The 17,327-nt window shown below is 43.5% G+C and overlaps 1 protein-coding gene across 4 annotated transcripts; it reads left to right on the forward strand.

Annotated features, from left to right (window-relative positions):
- The first annotated feature begins 74 nt into the window (after positions 1–74).
- Positions 75–16,680, forward strand: IL12B (interleukin 12B). 4 transcript variants are annotated; one of them, XM_015063956.3, is made up of 9 exons: positions 88–206; positions 775–1,285; positions 5,626–5,713; positions 9,127–9,402; positions 9,906–10,023; positions 11,524–11,741; positions 13,377–13,534; positions 14,902–15,033; positions 15,555–16,680. In XM_015063956.3, exons 3-8 carry the CDS (start codon positions 5,626–5,628, stop codon positions 15,031–15,033), a joined length of 990 nt encoding a protein of 329 aa, XP_014919442.2. In that variant the 5' UTR covers positions 88–206; positions 775–1,285; the 3' UTR covers positions 15,555–16,680. The 4 variants fall into 4 exon arrangements, with proteins under 4 accessions (XP_026889166.1, XP_014919442.2, XP_053055585.1 ...); XM_027033365.2 differs by lacking the exon at positions 775–1,285 and having other exon boundaries at positions 75–206; XM_053199610.1 differs by lacking the exon at positions 88–206 and having other exon boundaries at positions 414–1,285.
- Positions 16,681–17,327: the final 647 nt, after the last annotated feature.

The following is a 17,327-nucleotide window of genomic DNA, read 5'->3' on the forward strand; positions in this document are numbered from 1 at the left end:
AGTTTTCCCCGCGCAGAAACTGCAAGGAAAGTTAGTATGGGAAGCTGCGTCCACCTGAAACCCTGCCGGGGCCCATGAACTTCCCAGGCGGCGGGGACTGGGGACGGTGCTCCGAAATGGAGACCTCGCGGGTGAGAGCGAACTCTCGGGTCGCCGGCGCGGGACTGGCACGGCCTCGCAGCAGCGCCCTCTCTCGGCGGCCCTGGGTACGGCCTGTATCTATCGGCGTGCATCTGTGGGCTTGTACTTGGTGGTGGTGTTCCAGCTAGTGTTTCTGTTGCTGCTCTTGTGCAGAATGGTTGTGGGTGTCTAACACCGTGTTCACCTTTCACTCCTCTTAACAATGTTAAATTCCTCTAGGAATTTCTAGCTAATTCTGCTAATTCTGTGCATCGGTATAGAGCTCCTAGGGCTCTATGGTTTTGTGTGCATAGGAGTGTGAGGTTATAGTCCGGTGTGTGCCTTGAGTGTGGCATAGGTTGTCTATATCCCTGACTGTGGATATTTCACTTTCTGTCCCCACCTGTCTGTGAGCAATTACCTATGAGCATGAGCTGTATCCCTCCATATTTGAGTCTTACTAGTAATACACATTTTTACCATCTTCCCATGGCTGTGCCTGTATAAATGTACAGGCGCGTGTGTGGTGCATGAAGCCACAATGGGTAGTAATGGGATGTTTCTGAAATCCAGATGTTGAAGGAATAATGTGGAAGAGGGGAACCTCAAATATACTAAGTCCTTTGCCCTTCATCTCATTCTCATTGACTTCAGAAGAACCATAGAGTTTGCTTTTGGACCCTCTGGCTTACAATTGCTTGATTCTGACCTGAACCTGGCCTCCTGTGTGAACTCTCCTTGGCCTTCCTTCTCCGGTCTGTGGAGGCTGCCTGCTGCAGGCAGGCTTTAAGCCCATTGACCCTGATGTCAACAGAAAGAAGTGAGCATCCCATCTCCTTCCTTTTTCCCCACCCAAAAGTCACTTCCTCTTAGTTCATTACCTGGGATTTTGATGCTTGTGTTCCCTCAGCATTATTGATACACATGGGAAAAAAAAAAAAAAAAGGAACTTCTTGAAATTCCCCCAGAAGGTTTTGAGAGTTGTTTTCAGTGTTGCAACTTGAACAAGTCAGTTTCTAGTTTAAGTTTCCATCAGAAAGCTTGGTAGGAGTAGGGTATATAAGCCCCAGAAGTAACAACAGCAGCAACAGCAGCAGCAGCAGCAGCAGCAGCAGCAGAGACTAGTTTCAGACCCAGAAAACTCTGCAGCCTGCCCAGAAGCAAGGTAAGCACTTCCTTGGCCCCTTCTAGCTTTCCACAGGCCCGCAGGCTGTCCGGGGTAGCACCATTTGAGTGGTACCCCTACCCCTGGCAAGCTACCAGGAGTGTGTGGATTTCTGGAGGCATTCCTGGTGACTTACCTGCCGGGACACTAGTGAAAAGTCAGTATTTTGGGGACTGATGTATCAGGTCTTAATTTTAAAAGTCAACTAATAATAATTGTACACGGGAGTCTACAAATGAATGCACATTTGATAGAAGGGCTTGTTTTGTCTTGTCTGAGAGTAGTGTGTACATAAAAGAGTGTTCCTCAATTTTAATGCCCACCAGTTAAATTGTATCAAGTGAGTGGTGCCTCTGTTAGGACTGTAAACTTTTTTAAAGCTGTTCGTTCATTAAGCCATAATGAATTCAATAAACAATTGAATTCATACTTACACCTCATAATTGAAAGTTGCAGAGCAAACTTTGTGTTGGGCTTAATAGATAGTTGGAACAGTCAAGCAGACTGGAGTCCGGGTTATCCAGATTTTTTTGGATTAACTTCGAAGCTACTTTAAAAATGAAAAGCAGCCGCATTGTTTAAAAGTATTTGCCAAAGGGTTTTAAAATCTGTGAGGAGGAAAACAAAAGATTATACTCTATTAGTGTCTTATGGTTGCCCAGGTAAATCGTGTGCAACAGTTTTTCAGGTTAAAAAAAATAACGATCAGGTTAAAATATCATTTTAACCAAGAGATTACCAAACCCCCGCTGATGGCCCACTTCCATCAGATAAGGAACTTCAAGATATTGGAAAGAATTTGGACAACCTCTTGGGGTTCCTTTTACTGGGATCTGAAAACTGATGATTTCTGTACATTTATTCATTTTCCTCTAATAATTCATAAGATCCCTCGAGGCCAGAGTGTTTATGCTAGACTCTGGAGGTATAGTGTGGAGTCAGAAAGACATGATCCCTGCCCTCAGAGAGCTCAGTGTGGCAGAGAAGACAAACATCAACAACTGTATTACCGCAATCACAGGAAAAAGTGCTATGAGTGGGATTCAGGGAAAGCAAACAGCCAGGAGTCCTGACTTCCTTGGGGCACCCTGCTGGATACCTTCATGAATTATTTCATTAACTCCTCACCACAATAGGATGTCCATTTTACAGGTTGAATGTGAGACTTAAATAAGTCAAGTGACTTTCCTAGAGTCACACAGCTAATAAGTGGCAGGGCTGGGATGCCAATGCAGGTCTGTCTGGCTCTAGAATTGGGGGTGCTACCCATGCTTTGTGTGATTTTGCCTTTTTATTTTTAAATAATAATTCTTTTTATTTTTTATTTTTTTTAATGTTTCTTTTTGAGAGAGAGAGAGAGCATGACAGAACGCTAGCAGCAGAGGGGCAGAGAGAGACACACAGAGTCCCAAGCAGGCTCCAGGCTCTGAGCTGTCAGCACAGAGCCTGACGTGGGTTCGAACTCACAAACCGTGAGATCATGACCTAAGCCAAAGTCAGACGCTTAACCGACTGAGCCACCCAGGCACCCAATAATAATTCTTTCTAAATTAAAAAGTAACAAAATAAAGCTTGCAAACGAGATGCCCACCCAAGTGTCCTGGGCATGCCCATGTTGGCACCAGCTTTAGGGAGCATAACCATACCACAGGACCTGGGGTCCCTGTGTTCCTTACACAAAGATTTCAAGAATTTAGAAAACCTACAAAATTACATGGAAAAAAATGTTTAATCCTCAAGACTCTCAAATGTAACATGCCAAGGAAATGTGGGCTGTGGAATATAGCTCTCTGATATCAGCTGATCTGGAGAACAACAGGGCAAATACATGCTGCCCCCTTTTTGGATTTCCCTGGATTGGATTAAGAGAGTGACCCACCACCACTTCCCCCCCCCCACCCCATCCAGCCAGTGTTCCATGGTTTAAAATGTAGGTGATACTAAAATGCAAGTTGTTTCTTAGAATCATCACCAAGGCTCCCTTGATCGTGAAGTGCAGTTCACCTGAAATTCTCAAACACATCTAAGGCCCCAAGAGGAAGTGCCAGGCATATAGCCAAAGGGAAAATCCCAGCATTAAGATAGTGCAAAAGAATCACCAGGAGATGCCAGGAATCTCTGTTATTTTCCTGCCCAGAGTGCCGGCATCTGGGCTTTACAGGCCTATGTAATTACAATACCTCTAGGGCATTTCCCTACAACCAGCAGGAAAGTTTTGTCCGCTGTTGTATACAAAACAGACATATCGCATTTTTCCTTTATCTCTTCACCTAAGTACAAGCTAACATGTTATTGGCTGCCTTCTATAATATGATATGTCATCTCATTGCATTCTGTCAACAACCCTCTGAAATGGGTATACTGTCCATTTTATAGACGAGGAGACTGAGGCTCAGAGATAATTTGGGCAACATCACACAACTATAAGTGGAGGAAGCAGAATTCAAGCCCGTCTGCTGGACTCCAAGCCTGTGAATGTACTAACTGATACCCTGTGGCAACTAGTACATTGTTACAGTCATAACTTGGACATGATTAATGGGCATGTCTGTGAAAGCTCCATGCTGCAGTGACAAAGTGCTGACAGTACAGGAAGGCCTGACTTCTAGTCCCATATCTGCCACTCTCAACCTTTGTAATCTGATTGAATAAAGCACATGGCAAGGTTCTCCTAGGATTAGCAGCAATTCTAACAAAGCCGTGATTTGTCAATATTCAGTCACCCCAGCCAAAAGATGTTCACTTTTAAGGTATCTGGCTGAAAATTTTTTAATGTTTTATTTATTTTTGAGAGAGAGAGAGAGAGCACAAGCAGGGGAAGGGCAGAGAGAGGGAGACACAGAATCTGAAGCAGGCTCCAGGCTCTGAGCTGTCAGCACAGAGCCTGATAAAAGCCTGGAACCCATGAACCATGAGATCATGACCTGAGCCGAAGTCGGACGCTTAACCGAAGTCGGACGCTTAACCGACTGAGCCACCCAGGTGCCCCCTGACCAAAAATTTTGGGTCTTATTATTTGTATGATTTATTCAGTGGTTTCTGAAAACATGTTCCTGCAGAACATTGGTGCTCTCTGAGATGGATGGAGGTGTTTCAGAATGAAATTCAATAATCACCATCTCTACCTGATTCAGAAGTAGGGTACAATCTTCACGTCCTGAAGATTTGCATAAACCCTGGATCCCAATCTAGATTGAGTTTTATTCTAAGATGGTAGCTGATATTTAGCACAAAATTATACATTTCACTTTTCAGAGTGGATATATCAATATTTCATGGCCTTCTTCCAAAGAACATCTTGGTTTTCAGAGCTGTGGACGCTAAACATGGGTTAACCCAGTAGTTCTCAAAGTGTGATCCCTGGACCAGCAACATCAGCTTCACCAGGAAACTTTTAAGAAATGCACATTCTGAGGTCCCTCTCCTCCTTCCATCCCCCTTCACCCCTACCTGCTGAATCAGACACTCTATAGGTGGAACTCAGCCATCTGTGTTTTAGCAAGGCTTCCAGGGTACTCTGATGTGTGCTCAAGTTTGAGAATCACTTGTTTCATTATGTGAGAGGAAGTAACCTTTGAGTTTGGAGCAGTTACAATCTAAACGAGGAGAGAAACTAAACCTGGCTGCCAGGTGGCTGCCATAACTTGGATCATAAATATTTGTTGAATGAAAGTATTTGCTCCTAGAAGACAGGACCCAGGCCCAAAATCCTTTTTTTTTTTCCTCTCCTAACCACTCTATCTCTATGCCCTTTACATAGTAAGTACATAGTAAGTAAATAACGGTTGAATGTTGATCCAGACAAGTCATGTTCCTTCTCTGCACCTTAGGTTTCTCAGCTTAAAAATGAGAAGATTCTGGGACGCCTGGGTGGCTCAGTTGGTTGGGCGGCCGACTTCAGCTCAGGTCACGATCTCGTGGTCTGTGGGTTCGAGCCCCACGTTGGGCTCTGTGCTGGCAGCTCAGAGCCTCCAATTCTGTGTCTCCCCCTCTCTCTGCCCCTCCGCTGCTTCCTCTCTGTCTCTGTCTCTCTCCCTCTCAAATAATAAATATTAAAAAAAAAAAAAAGAGTATTCTATCAGATGGCTGGCCTCAGTTCTCCTTCAGCTCCAGATAGTCTGTGGTTCTCTCTTTGGAGATGTTCTCACTCAGAGACTGGCACAGGGTTCCTGCAATTCGCGTGGTATGAATCTGACGAGACAAATCAAGATTAAAACCAAGGTACATTGAATGAATATGGTTTCCAAAATGACTGAGTAACTGCTGACATTGTCTCTTCTCTTTTCCCTCCTCTTCTCTCTCTTTCTCCTTCTTCTCCTCTGTTTCTCCGCCTCCTGCAGATGCATCCTCAGCAGCTGGTCATCGCCTGGTTTTCCCTGGTTTTGCTGGCACCTCCCCTCATGGCCATATGGGAACTGGAGAAAAACGGTAACCAACCTCTCCTTCTCTGGGGAGGCCCTGAGTTCCAAGCCAGGACGGTCAGGCAGGCGGTGTGGGGACCTCAGACTAGAAGGGGAAACCAAGCCTTGGGGCCTCCTAGTGAGTGCCATCCCTGGGAATGTGTGGGGCCATCTGTCCTTCCTTCACCTTTGAGGGTGTCTGTGTTGTTTGGCATTCACATTAAATGCCACAGTAGGAGCTTTGTGTGGACTCCGATGGGAAAAGATATATGGATTTTGCCAGTATTACTAAAAACTGGCTGTATCGTTCAATTAAAATTCCAAAGTGAAGGATTTGAAAAGTATAAGAACTCTGTTCTCTCATCCCCGCTCCATCACACAATATCACCCCCTCTGCTGGCACCAACAGTACTAACCTCTGACTGTGCACTTGACTAGACTCACATTGACTTGGGCTCAAAGGCTGATTCTGCCACTTATCAGGTAGGTGACCTTGAGCTGGGTCACCTCCAAGCCTGAGTTTCCTCGACTGTGACCTGGGGATCACAAAGAGTTGTCTACTATGCAGATGATTAAATGTGTCAGTGAATTCAGGGAACAGCACAACAGATGTCCAGTGACAGTCAATGTTAGCTGCTATTGTTTTGGTTGTTTAAAGTGATGGCAATGATGATTCAAAAGAACCTGTGTATAATCCCAATGACCAATAAAAATTACTAGAATAATAGAATAGGTGTTAGTGAAATTCACTATATCCTTTTATTATCTCACACAAAGTAATGTATTAACTGATTGTTAGTTGTTCCTGAAAGACCTCAAATGTTTCTCGTTTAATTCTCACAACATCCATATAAAATAGGGACTGTCTGTACCCCATTTTAGAGATGTTGAAAATAGAGGCTACAGAGATTAAGCAACTTCCCCAATTTCACATACTTGGTAAGGATAGTACAGGGACTTGATTCCAATTCTGTCTCACTTCAAAGCCTGTGCATTTAAGTATTTGAAGAAGGTCTTACAAGAAGGACATAGAGCAATGGTTTCCTATGTGCTTGGAGAACAGGAGGAAATAGGCGTAAGTTACAAGTGAAGACATTGCCGCTGATGACCAGAAATAATCTTTCGATAGTCAGGAAAGTACCACACTGGAAAATGGGTACCCGAAAGGAATGTGGGACTATTCTTCTATTCTTAATCTTTTCGGGAAGACAAGAATTCAGTCATCTCCTCTCCGCCTGAGGAGGGTTTGAGTTTTAGACCCTGCCTTGAGGAAAGGCAAAAGCCTGAGCTAGATGATTATGTCAGATTCCTATCAATCCTTGTATAGTTAGTGAGCTCAGGAAACTTGGCCCTCGCATAGTAAACCCTTAAGTTACTTCTAATTTGGTAAACCACAGAAATTCCAGGAAGTCCATGTGAGAAACAGAGGGCATAGGACTTTGGAGACCAGATGAGATGATAAAGCCAGGCACAAGGTTCCAGATGCTCTTCATCAGGCTCCCCTTTGTGGTTGTTTTCCCCTGTTCTTGGGTAAGGGTCTTCTAGGCCTTCTGAGTTTTAGCTGTGACAGAAAAATAGCCTTGCTGTGGTTCAATTTCCAGCAGAACAAAGAAAAACTAGAGAAAGCCGAAGGTGAGACACGGTTTTATTTCAGCGTAGGTAATCATTTCCAAAGAGTTGGGTCCCAAATACTGTTTACCTCTTGTTTTGTTACCGATTCAGTAGTTAAAAATCCCTCGGATCTAAAGTGAGAACTTTATATCCCACAATGCTTTACATTTGGACGCCAACCATAAAAGTCACCATTTATAGAGCATTTAAGGGCACTACGTTAAGCTGTTGTATGAATTGGCTTATATAATCCATGTCTCAACCTGCTGAAGCAAGCACTAATATTTTGCTCATTTTAAAAACGATGACACCCAAGCTTAGAGTAATTGAATGTCTCGCCTGAGGCCACAGGCAAGTATAAGATACAGAGCTGAATCTAAACTCAGACCTATGTGACTCCAAAATCCAGGCTCTTCACCTGTGTGGCTCTCCAATTAGAGAGGGCATCAAAATCATATGGAGAGCATAACAGACCATCAGGCCCATCCCAAAGTGGCTGGTTTGGTAACTCTGAATTTGGATATCTATCAGTTTCCTCAGTGCTGCTGCTGATAATGGTGGCTGAATGATCAGGTTTGGGGAACCAGTGCATTGAATGATTCTAGTTAATGAATAAGTGATGCATGAGTGAATGAATGAAGCTGTGATGTGGCACACTCATTGAAATACTCTACTAAGCCATTCCTCAGGTGCGAGTTTGGATACTCGTATTTGAGATCCAGTGCAAAGTCAACGAGATAGAAGGCCTGAGCTACAGCTCTTGTGTTTCTAACTTGATGTAATCTTGCTTGGCCTGTTGGTTTCAGTATGAAATGGGAAGACCAGGATCTACTGAACTGCTTCATAAGGGTGTAAAATTGTTTTTAAAAGTGGAATGAAAATCTCTGTTGGTGAGTTTTGCACAGCAGGGACTAAATCCTTAAATGCCCTTGGAAAATTGTAGGACAGTTTCTCTGTGCAGTCATCTGACCCTTTGGTCTCTGAATAACAATAACAAACACTGAGTTTACTGTGGTAGGCACAGTGCTAAGTGCTTTATATGTTTGTTTTTTATTTAATCCTCATAGCCAAACCTACGACATAGATGTTATTATTGTCATTTCACTGTTGAGGAAACTGAGGCTCATGGTGATTAAGTACCTCATTCCAAATCCCTTAGCCAATTCGTGGGGACAGGATTTCAGTGCTGGTCAGTCTTTCTTGACATTTCTGTGCCCTGCCTTATTCCCTATGAAACCAAAGTTGTGCTGGAAGGTTCTTATCTCCACCAGGTCTTTGGTAAAGAGTTTTGTGCTCTTTGCATTTTTGGTGTATCAAGGCCTTCTCCATCTGCCAGCTAATCAGAAGTTAATTATTGAAGACAGCCCGTCAGTTAATGAGTGGATGGCAGCTGTAAAACTCTTTGCTTGTCTTAGGGCGCCTGGGTGGCTCAGTTGGTTAAGGGTCCGACTCATGATTTCAGCTCAGGTCATGATCTCACAGTTGGTGAGTTCGAGCCCCGCGTTGGGCTCTGCACTGGCAGGCTTGGGATTCAATCTCTGTCTCTCTCTGTCTCTCTCTGCCCCTCCCCCATTCATTCTCTCTCTCTCTCTCTCTCTCTCTCTCTCTCTCTCAAAATAAATAAAAATTAAACAAACAAACTACTCTTTGTTGTCTCTTCACGACCTGGAGCCCAAGTAGGGCCCAGTGACCTGAGATCATCTCAGCAAGTATTTGCTGTTACAAGCAAGGCTGTGCTTTTCTGCAGTGCAAATGCACAGGTGGTTCATAAAACCCAGTCCCAAGTTCACGTTGTTCACAGTCCTGTTCTCCACTCCCTGTGCTCTCCAGTTTATGTTGTAGAGTTGGACTGGCACCCTGATGCCCCCGGAGAAATGGTGGTCCTCACCTGCAATACTCCTGAAGAAGATGACATCACCTGGACCTCTGACCAGAGCAGTGAAGTCCTAGGCTCTGGTAAAACTCTGACCATCCAAGTCAAAGAATTTGCAGATGCTGGCCAGTATACCTGTCATAAAGGAGGCGAGGTTCTGAGCCATTCGTTCCTCCTGATACACAAAAAGGAAGATGGAATTTGGTCCACTGATATCTTAAGGGAACAGAAAGGTAATCCCATTCCCTCATATGGTGTTTTCTCTTTTGCCCCATAAAAAATTAAAAAAAAAAATTTAATGTAAATCCCTTGCTGAAACCACCCAGCACCTGTTTTTCTTTGCTTTCTTAGACACTTTGAGTAATCAACCATCCAAATCTCATGTTCAGAGATTTTCGTGGTGAATCTGGTTGGTTTTCCTGAAGTTCTTTTTAAATGGTTAATGGAAATTAACCAATGTGTATAGTTCATAACTCAGCTCTGGGATGTCAGCCTTGCCAAATTTAATCCCTCCCTCTGATATATCAGGTGCAAAGTATACTCTGCAGAATCAGCATCCTACTGACACATTCCCAGTCCTCTCTGAACTGCCTGTCAGGGAAGCAGCATCATTTTCCAAGGAAATAAATGGAAGATCTTCACTCCTGTACCACTTGGTGGCCTGTGGTTCATCACAATTAAGATCTAGCTGAAAGAAAACTTCTAAATATTGAATTTTTGTTCTTTTCAAATCCAGAATCCAAAAATAAGATCTTTCTAAAATGTGAGGCAAAGAATTATTCTGGACGTTTCACCTGCTGGTGGCTGACGGCAATCAGTACCGATTTGAAATTCACTGTCAAAAGCAGCAGAGGGTAAGTGAAACCACTCTGATCTCTTAGCATTTTGTGACAACTATTTCATTAAGAAAATAAGGGCAACCTAGCAATGGCCTATCAGTTAATGATAAGTGAGAAAACACAGTCAAACCTGTATTTTTTTCAACACCCCCTCTTTCCTAAATTGGGAAAAGAACATGGAGATTTAAGCTAATCACCTGAACAAATGTGTAGGTTAGAACAGGACATTATTGGGGCCTGAGAATAGCCTCTGCTGTGTTTGAACCCACTCATCCAGATTGCCTGGCAATGCTTCATTAAGGCTCACGGCACCATGGGGAGGCATAAAAGGGGAAATCGAAGCTACAAATGACTTGCCAAAATTGCACCCTGAGATGGAAAGAGAAACAAAAGCTCTCGGACACAGATCTTGAAAGCCCTGAAGCCGACTCCAAAACTCTGAGGCCTCCAGAAATTTTCTCAGGGCCATTTCAACTCCTTTTCCCTCTGCTGACGTCACTAATCTGAAGTTCGTTGTTTGTCCAATACACTTGGACTTCCCCTAAGAAACCAGTTTCCATGGATACCGAACCTATGTTAGCCGGTCTGTGTGACTTCCCTCACTCACCATCTAGGTTCCTGAACAAGGCAGGGTAACAGAGCAAACCCCAGGTGATTAACTGAGCAAATTAACCTCTGGAGTCTTCCTTTTCCATCTTTAAGATGAAAATCCATACTAAAAGGATGCTTATACAAGGGCACAGAGACATGGAAGCCAGTGTTCATTGTAATGTTTTTGGTAATCAGCAGGGGAAAAGCTAAATAAAGCGTGGTACATTATCCCCCAGCTTAACGTGCATTCATCAGAATGGATAACCCAATCTGTGTGGTCTGTCATGGAGCGCTCTCCATATGTTCCGAGGGGGAAGAGATGGTTACAAACCATATATATATATATATATATATATATATATATATATATATATGTATAGTAGGATCCTATTTAATGGAACATAAAAGCATTGTCTGTGTATATAAACAAAATATGTGTGAATGTATATATACATGTGGATATATGATTGGTCTGAATATTCATAGACTAAGGTCTGGAGGGACACAACAAGCTATGAATAGTATTTCTATTTGGGGAGTGAGATTAGGGTTGAAAGAGGCACACACATTTCATTTATACACATTTTTATCTTTTTAATTTTTTATCATTAGCATGTGTTGATTGTGTAATTAGAATGAGAAAAACGAATTTAAAATTCTAATAAGGAGATTTAACTCAGGGCTCTGGATCTAGAAATTTCTGGATTCGTTTAGGCCAGAGGCATGTAAATGCAGAGCTGTCTCTAAATATTTGTACCACCTCTCGAAGCAAAGCTTGTTCTCATGGGGATGGCAGATTCTTACCCCCTTAGGAGAAATCAAACCAGTTGGAGAAATTGTGTCCTCAAACAGCTGCCTGGCTCCAGCCCCTAGAAACTCACCCACAATTGTGTGACACAGGGTAATGTCTGTCTTTGACTTCAGCTCCTCTGACCCCCAAGGGGTGACTTGTGGAGCAGCGACACTCTCAGCAGAGAAGGTCAGAGTGGACAGCAGGGATTATAAGAAGTACACAGTGGAGTGTCAGGAGGGCAGTGCCTGCCCGGCTGCCGAGGAGAGCCTACCCATTGAAGTCGTGGTGGACGCTATTCACAAGCTCAAGTACGAAAACTACACCAGCAGCTTCTTCATCAGGGACATCAGTGAGTTTGCTTGATTATACGTACTTACTAAGGATAAATGCCATTTGTCACATGTGCACAATGCCCCATGCACTGAGGTAAGGGGTTTACATGCATTATCTCTTTTATTGTAACCCCCCCCCCAAAGTGTACAATGTAGATACTATTGTCTGCATTTTAAGGAAGAGAAAATTGAGTCTTACACAGGTTAAATAAGTTGCCCCAGATCTCACAGATAACAATTCAGACCCAGTCCTGCCCCACTAGAAAAAAGTAGGCTCTTGGGGCACCTGGGTGGCTCAGTCAGTTAAGCAACCGACTATTGATTTCGGCTCAGGTCATGATCTCACAGTTCATGAGTTCGAGCCCTGCATCTGGCTCCCTGCTGACAGTGTGGAGCCTGCTTGGGATTCTCTCTCTCCTTTCTCTCTCCTCTCTCTCTCTCTCTCTCTCTCTCTCACACACACACACACAAAATAAATAAAAATAAGTAGACTCTTGGCTATACTTGTATTCTGCTATTCTGCTGTCCAGGAAGCTTCCACAGGGAACCTAGGAGGAGCCCCTCAAGCATACCATACCATACCAGGCTTCCATACTAATTGTGGTTATTCCCAACCAATCTTTCTCCAGCATTGGAAAAGAGTCTTCTTTATTGGAATATAAGACCCTCCGAAATGGACATCGATTTTTTTTAATTTGCAGATGGAGATTTTGCCATTTGTCATTTCCTTTGCCATTTATCCACTGAATTTTCATCATGAAGTAAAATGTATAAAACCACAGAACTCACTCTAGCATTTGTGGAGAGACTGCCCTTGGCGGGTAGGGAAAGGTTTGCATTTACATAGGATGGCCAGGGAAGGTCTCTCAGAGGTGACATTTAGCTGAGTTCTAAAGGAAAAAAGAAAAATGTCAGTTATGTTAATAATAGAAGAATATTTGAAAAGCATCTACCAGGAACCATGGTCTTTGGGATTTGGACACCCCATAGAATGTCTCCTCTGCCCTTGTCTAGACAAGGGTCTAGAGTCTTCCCTGATACTCGCTACTGTATCCTCTGTGCACAGTCTAGTTAGTGACTGGCATGTGACGGGTGCTCAGTCATCATTTATTGAATGAATGAATGAGCATAGAGACAATTTGATAACTGCTGCAAGACGAGTCAGTGCCAGCAGCCATGAAAAGACAAGAGCACTGAAAAGAGCCATGAAAAGAAAGAGCACTAAGTGGAAATTCTCTCATCTCATCCCCAGCAAGGGGCTCCACTCAGCTCCAAGTTCAGTGCAAAGAGGCATATTGACCACAGAGAGGGTGGTCCTTCACCACGTAGCCCAGATATGAGTCTTATCTCTACAAAATTTCTTCTGAGCACTATGCAGAGGTGGTTCCACTGCTATGGCTCATCTTATTGTGCAGTGGTGAGGATTTTGAGCCTCTCTAGGGGTCAGCCACAGAGGCTGTGGCCGCCTTCCACAGGCACCAGCAGCAGGGGTGCCTCATGTCTGCCAACAGGTGCCCAGAGAAGTGAAGTAACTACCTATGGACTCACAACTGGTCAAAGGTGAAAGTCGGTTCAGAAGCCAAACACCATACACCATACACCAAAGAGCCCCATTAGGAAAATAAAGGGTGTTTCTTTGGATTCTTCCACAGTCAAACCGGACCCGCCCAAGAACCTGCAACTGAAGCCATTAAAAAATTCTCGGCATGTGGAAGTGAGCTGGGAATACCCTGACACCTGGAGCACCCCACATTCCTACTTCTCCTTAACATTTGGCGTACAGGTCCAGGGCAAGAACAACAGAGAAAAGGTAAGATGTGATCCAGGCTCCGTGTATTCAGTTTTATGTACATCCAGGGGATGAGGATACCAGTAACTAACATTTATCTAGCACTTTCTAAGTGCCTGAGACTGCGCTTAGGGTTTCACATGCATATCTCACTGAATCCTTAAGGTAACCCTGCAAAGCCAGCCAGTATTATCACCACTTCACTCGTGGAGTCATGGAAGCTCAGAGAGGTTAAATGACTTGCTCAATGTTACTCAGCTAGGAAAGAGGAAGGATCAGAACCACGGAATTCAGTCTAGGGGACGCAAATGGCCTGCACCGAACCACGCTACTATTGCCTCCAGTATGGTTCGTCATTAATTCTTGCACTCAGAATTGATCCCCATATAGGAAATCTGGGCTCGAGGCGCCTAAAATTATTGCTTGAATTTAGCAAGTGTAATGAATGATAGAACATTCATGCTATGTCTCACCCAAAATGGATAATTCCCAGCTGTTCCACAGATGGTGAAATTATCTTATTGAACAGAATGTTAGTGTTCACACAGGCTATGACAATGGCTTTCAAACTTCTTGCCTTGGCATCATAATTCCCAGGTCCAAGATGCACTTTTATAAAGCCCAACACTGCTTCGACCCCGGTTTTAGAAATCACTGGATAAAGGCCTTATTCAGGATAGTATTTAGCATTTAGAAGGAATTCAGTCATTCAGTCACTCCCTGAGCATTATGTTTTGTAGGAGGGAAGGGCTATTCTGGGTGAATTTTACCTAAATATTATTTAAAAACTTCATATGTATCTTCCCTACATAAGATTTATATTGTTAATAGATAATATCTACTGAATACTTTCTACCTGATGAAAGACTTCACTAAGAGTTTTACATGATGATTACCTTTAACTTTTACACGTCTTGAGGTAGGAATGATTATTATCCCTCTTTTATAAATGACGAAACTCAGACACAGAGCCTAAAGCATTTTCCTGTGATTACACAAATAAAAGTAAACAATGCCTGGATTTCAGCACGTTTTCTGATAAAAGGATCAGGATATACTATTTAGAAATATCCAGGGGGCAGCTATAGCAAATCTGCCCTAGTCCCACCATCGCCCAGTACAGACTGAGTGTGCATTGGGCCTTCAGGCAAGGTAGCTGTGCTAGAAAGATGTGAGCTGGACGGAACCATTCCTCCCTCTGGGCTGAGGTAGAAAATGTGTTTAGAGCTTCTATCAGTAGGTGGCGCAAGTTCTATACAACTCCACTGTTTATTGCGACTGTGGCGCCCTTAAACCCAGGTGTACTTGTTTTGAGAGACCAAGCGTTGCAAAAATAGGCCCAGCCCATCTTGTGACTGCATTGCCAAAGACATCCCTCTGCTTTGCAGAAAGATAGCCTCTCCGTGGACAAGACCTCAGCCAAGGTCGTGTGCCACAAGGATGCCAAGATCCGCGTGCAAGCCAGAGACCGCTACTATAGCTCATCCTGGAGCAACTGGGCATCCGTGTCCTGCAGTTAGGTGAGCAGGCCCACAAAGCCCAGCCCGTACCTGAACACTCAGTGGACCCAGGTGCAGGGCTTCGGTGGGGAGCAGTGCAGGAGAAGAAAGGGGAGACAGGGTGTCCGGCACATAGTCACTAGAGTCAGAAACATACATTTGTTCATTAACAGATATTTATTTGATGCCCATACTGTTCCAGGCACTGTGCTGGGTACAGAGATACTGCAGTAAAGAAAACATACATAGGTCCTGTTGCTCTAAGGGTCAGAGCAAAAATGGCTTGCAAGCTGTTTTCAGGACTTAGAACCTTCTCCTAGGCACCCTGGGGGCTTGCAAGCTCTTTTCAGGACCTAGAACCTTCTCCTAGGCACCCTGGGGGGACACTGAAAGCAGCCATATCCTAGACCACATACGGGCAGGCTGGGCCCTTCTAACATGGAATCCCTAAAACCTCATTGCCCCAATAATATGTTGTGCGAAATAAGAAGGGTTTGCTGCCACATTTCTAATTCACATAGACTGTTGGTATTCTTTTTCAGGTTCCAATCCCAGGATGAAACCTGGGAGGAAAAGTGGAAGATATTATGCAGAAGTTTTTAAAGAGACAATGGAATAGGCCCCAAAAGTTATTTTCTACCTAATTTGCTTTTTGCAAAGGATCATTATAATGTTTTTGTAGTAGTTTTACATTGAAATGCCAAATGCCCACTGAAGCAATTAGCTACTTTATTTATAGATTTTCTAGCTAGCAGGTTGCCACCGACCTTAATGCTATTTAAATATTTAAGTAATTTATGTATTTATTAATTTATTGTTATTGAACACTTCTGTGTCAAGATGTATTGTATGTTTCATACTCTCAGGACCTGATCTGTAAGGAATAGGCCCTATTATGCAAAATGTGAATTTATGTGTTATTTATACTGACAACTTTTCAAACAAGACTACAAGTGCATCAGTTTTATGACAACCAGTGAGAACACAGTATTCTGATGCCAGCACCAATAATATGTTTGTGATGGATGGGAACACAGAAACAGTTAAACAGAAGCACGGAGACATGAATCCATTTGAAAAGGTTCTGGTGACCGAGATGTTAGTTCCTGTGTCTGTGAAGATTTCCTTGAGGTGGTGTTGCCAAAGCAATTCAGGACCACCTGCACTTCTAAGCAAGTTCAGTTGTTTTATTTTTGTTGTTGGTGGTGGGTTTTTTGGGGGGGAGGCGGTTGGATGCCTGAATTTAGAAAAGACTAAAAAAATAACTGAAATTGAAATTCAGCTTCAGCTACCCTGGCAGTCCCCACCTCCATCTATCTGTAAGACATCGGAGAGTGACCCAGAGACATTGGAAGTGTCTGGAAAGTAAAAAGGTCTTAGGATCCAAGAGGGAGAACAAGTATAGTACGGCCAAACAAACAAAATTGTCAAAATTGCCAGCTGCTTTTTAATAGCCATGCAAGAAAACACAGAGTTGCAAAGAAAACAATCAAGAATTGCTTACTCATCAGCATGAGTGAACCTGACTGGTGGATATGACCGGACAGTGCCAATCACTAAGGTGCTACTTTTAAGTAATGAATGTGCTTTCTGTAAAGTGATTTCATTTGTTTTCTGTTTACTTATTTCTGACAGTGAACTAATAAAAATATAATTCTTGTTTGCAATGATATTTTGGGCTTTCTCAGCTGACTCAAGTATCCTGTTCCCGCATTTACCAGGATTGCATTACTTTTCCCCTGCCATTTAAGAATTGCCCTTCTTTGAAGCAATTTCACTTCCAGTTTTGCAGAGTTGCCCTTTCCCTTTATAGGACTCCCAAAGTCAGTGTCTTGCTGAGCTCAGGGAATGTCCCTGCGGTCTGACCACGGGGAACTCTGCAAGGGCACTGAACTGCATTATGCCCTCTTCAGGGGTTGGATGTTCTTGCTTCTTTTGCCTTCTATCCTGGAATCAACTCTACTTGCTCCCAAACTGTCATGAAATAAAGCACCAACCTGGTAGAGTCATGAGCATTCCAGCCCATAGGTCCAGACCTGGTGTTTGCAGAGGATTTGTCACATGTCTGGATGTGTGCTAAAACCTTGGGTTGAGGAGATCCAGACAACCTTGGGTTGCCTTCCCCAAACAGTGCCCATTCCTGGCACAGCTTAGAAGGCAGCGATGAAAAGTTAACTTCAATAGCACTAAATGCTAAAATGTTCAGTATATATGGTGCCCTGGGGTAAGAACAAAGGAGAAGAATCAGTGTAACCTAAAGTCACCCAGGAAGGCTCAATAGAGAAGGGGAAGTCAAAGAAAGGGCAGAGCCTACC

The sequence above is a fragment of the Acinonyx jubatus genome, chromosome A1 (assembly GCF_027475565.1).
Source record: "Acinonyx jubatus isolate Ajub_Pintada_27869175 chromosome A1, VMU_Ajub_asm_v1.0, whole genome shotgun sequence".
In the NCBI taxonomy this organism is placed as follows: Eukaryota; Metazoa; Chordata; class Mammalia; order Carnivora; family Felidae; genus Acinonyx; species Acinonyx jubatus.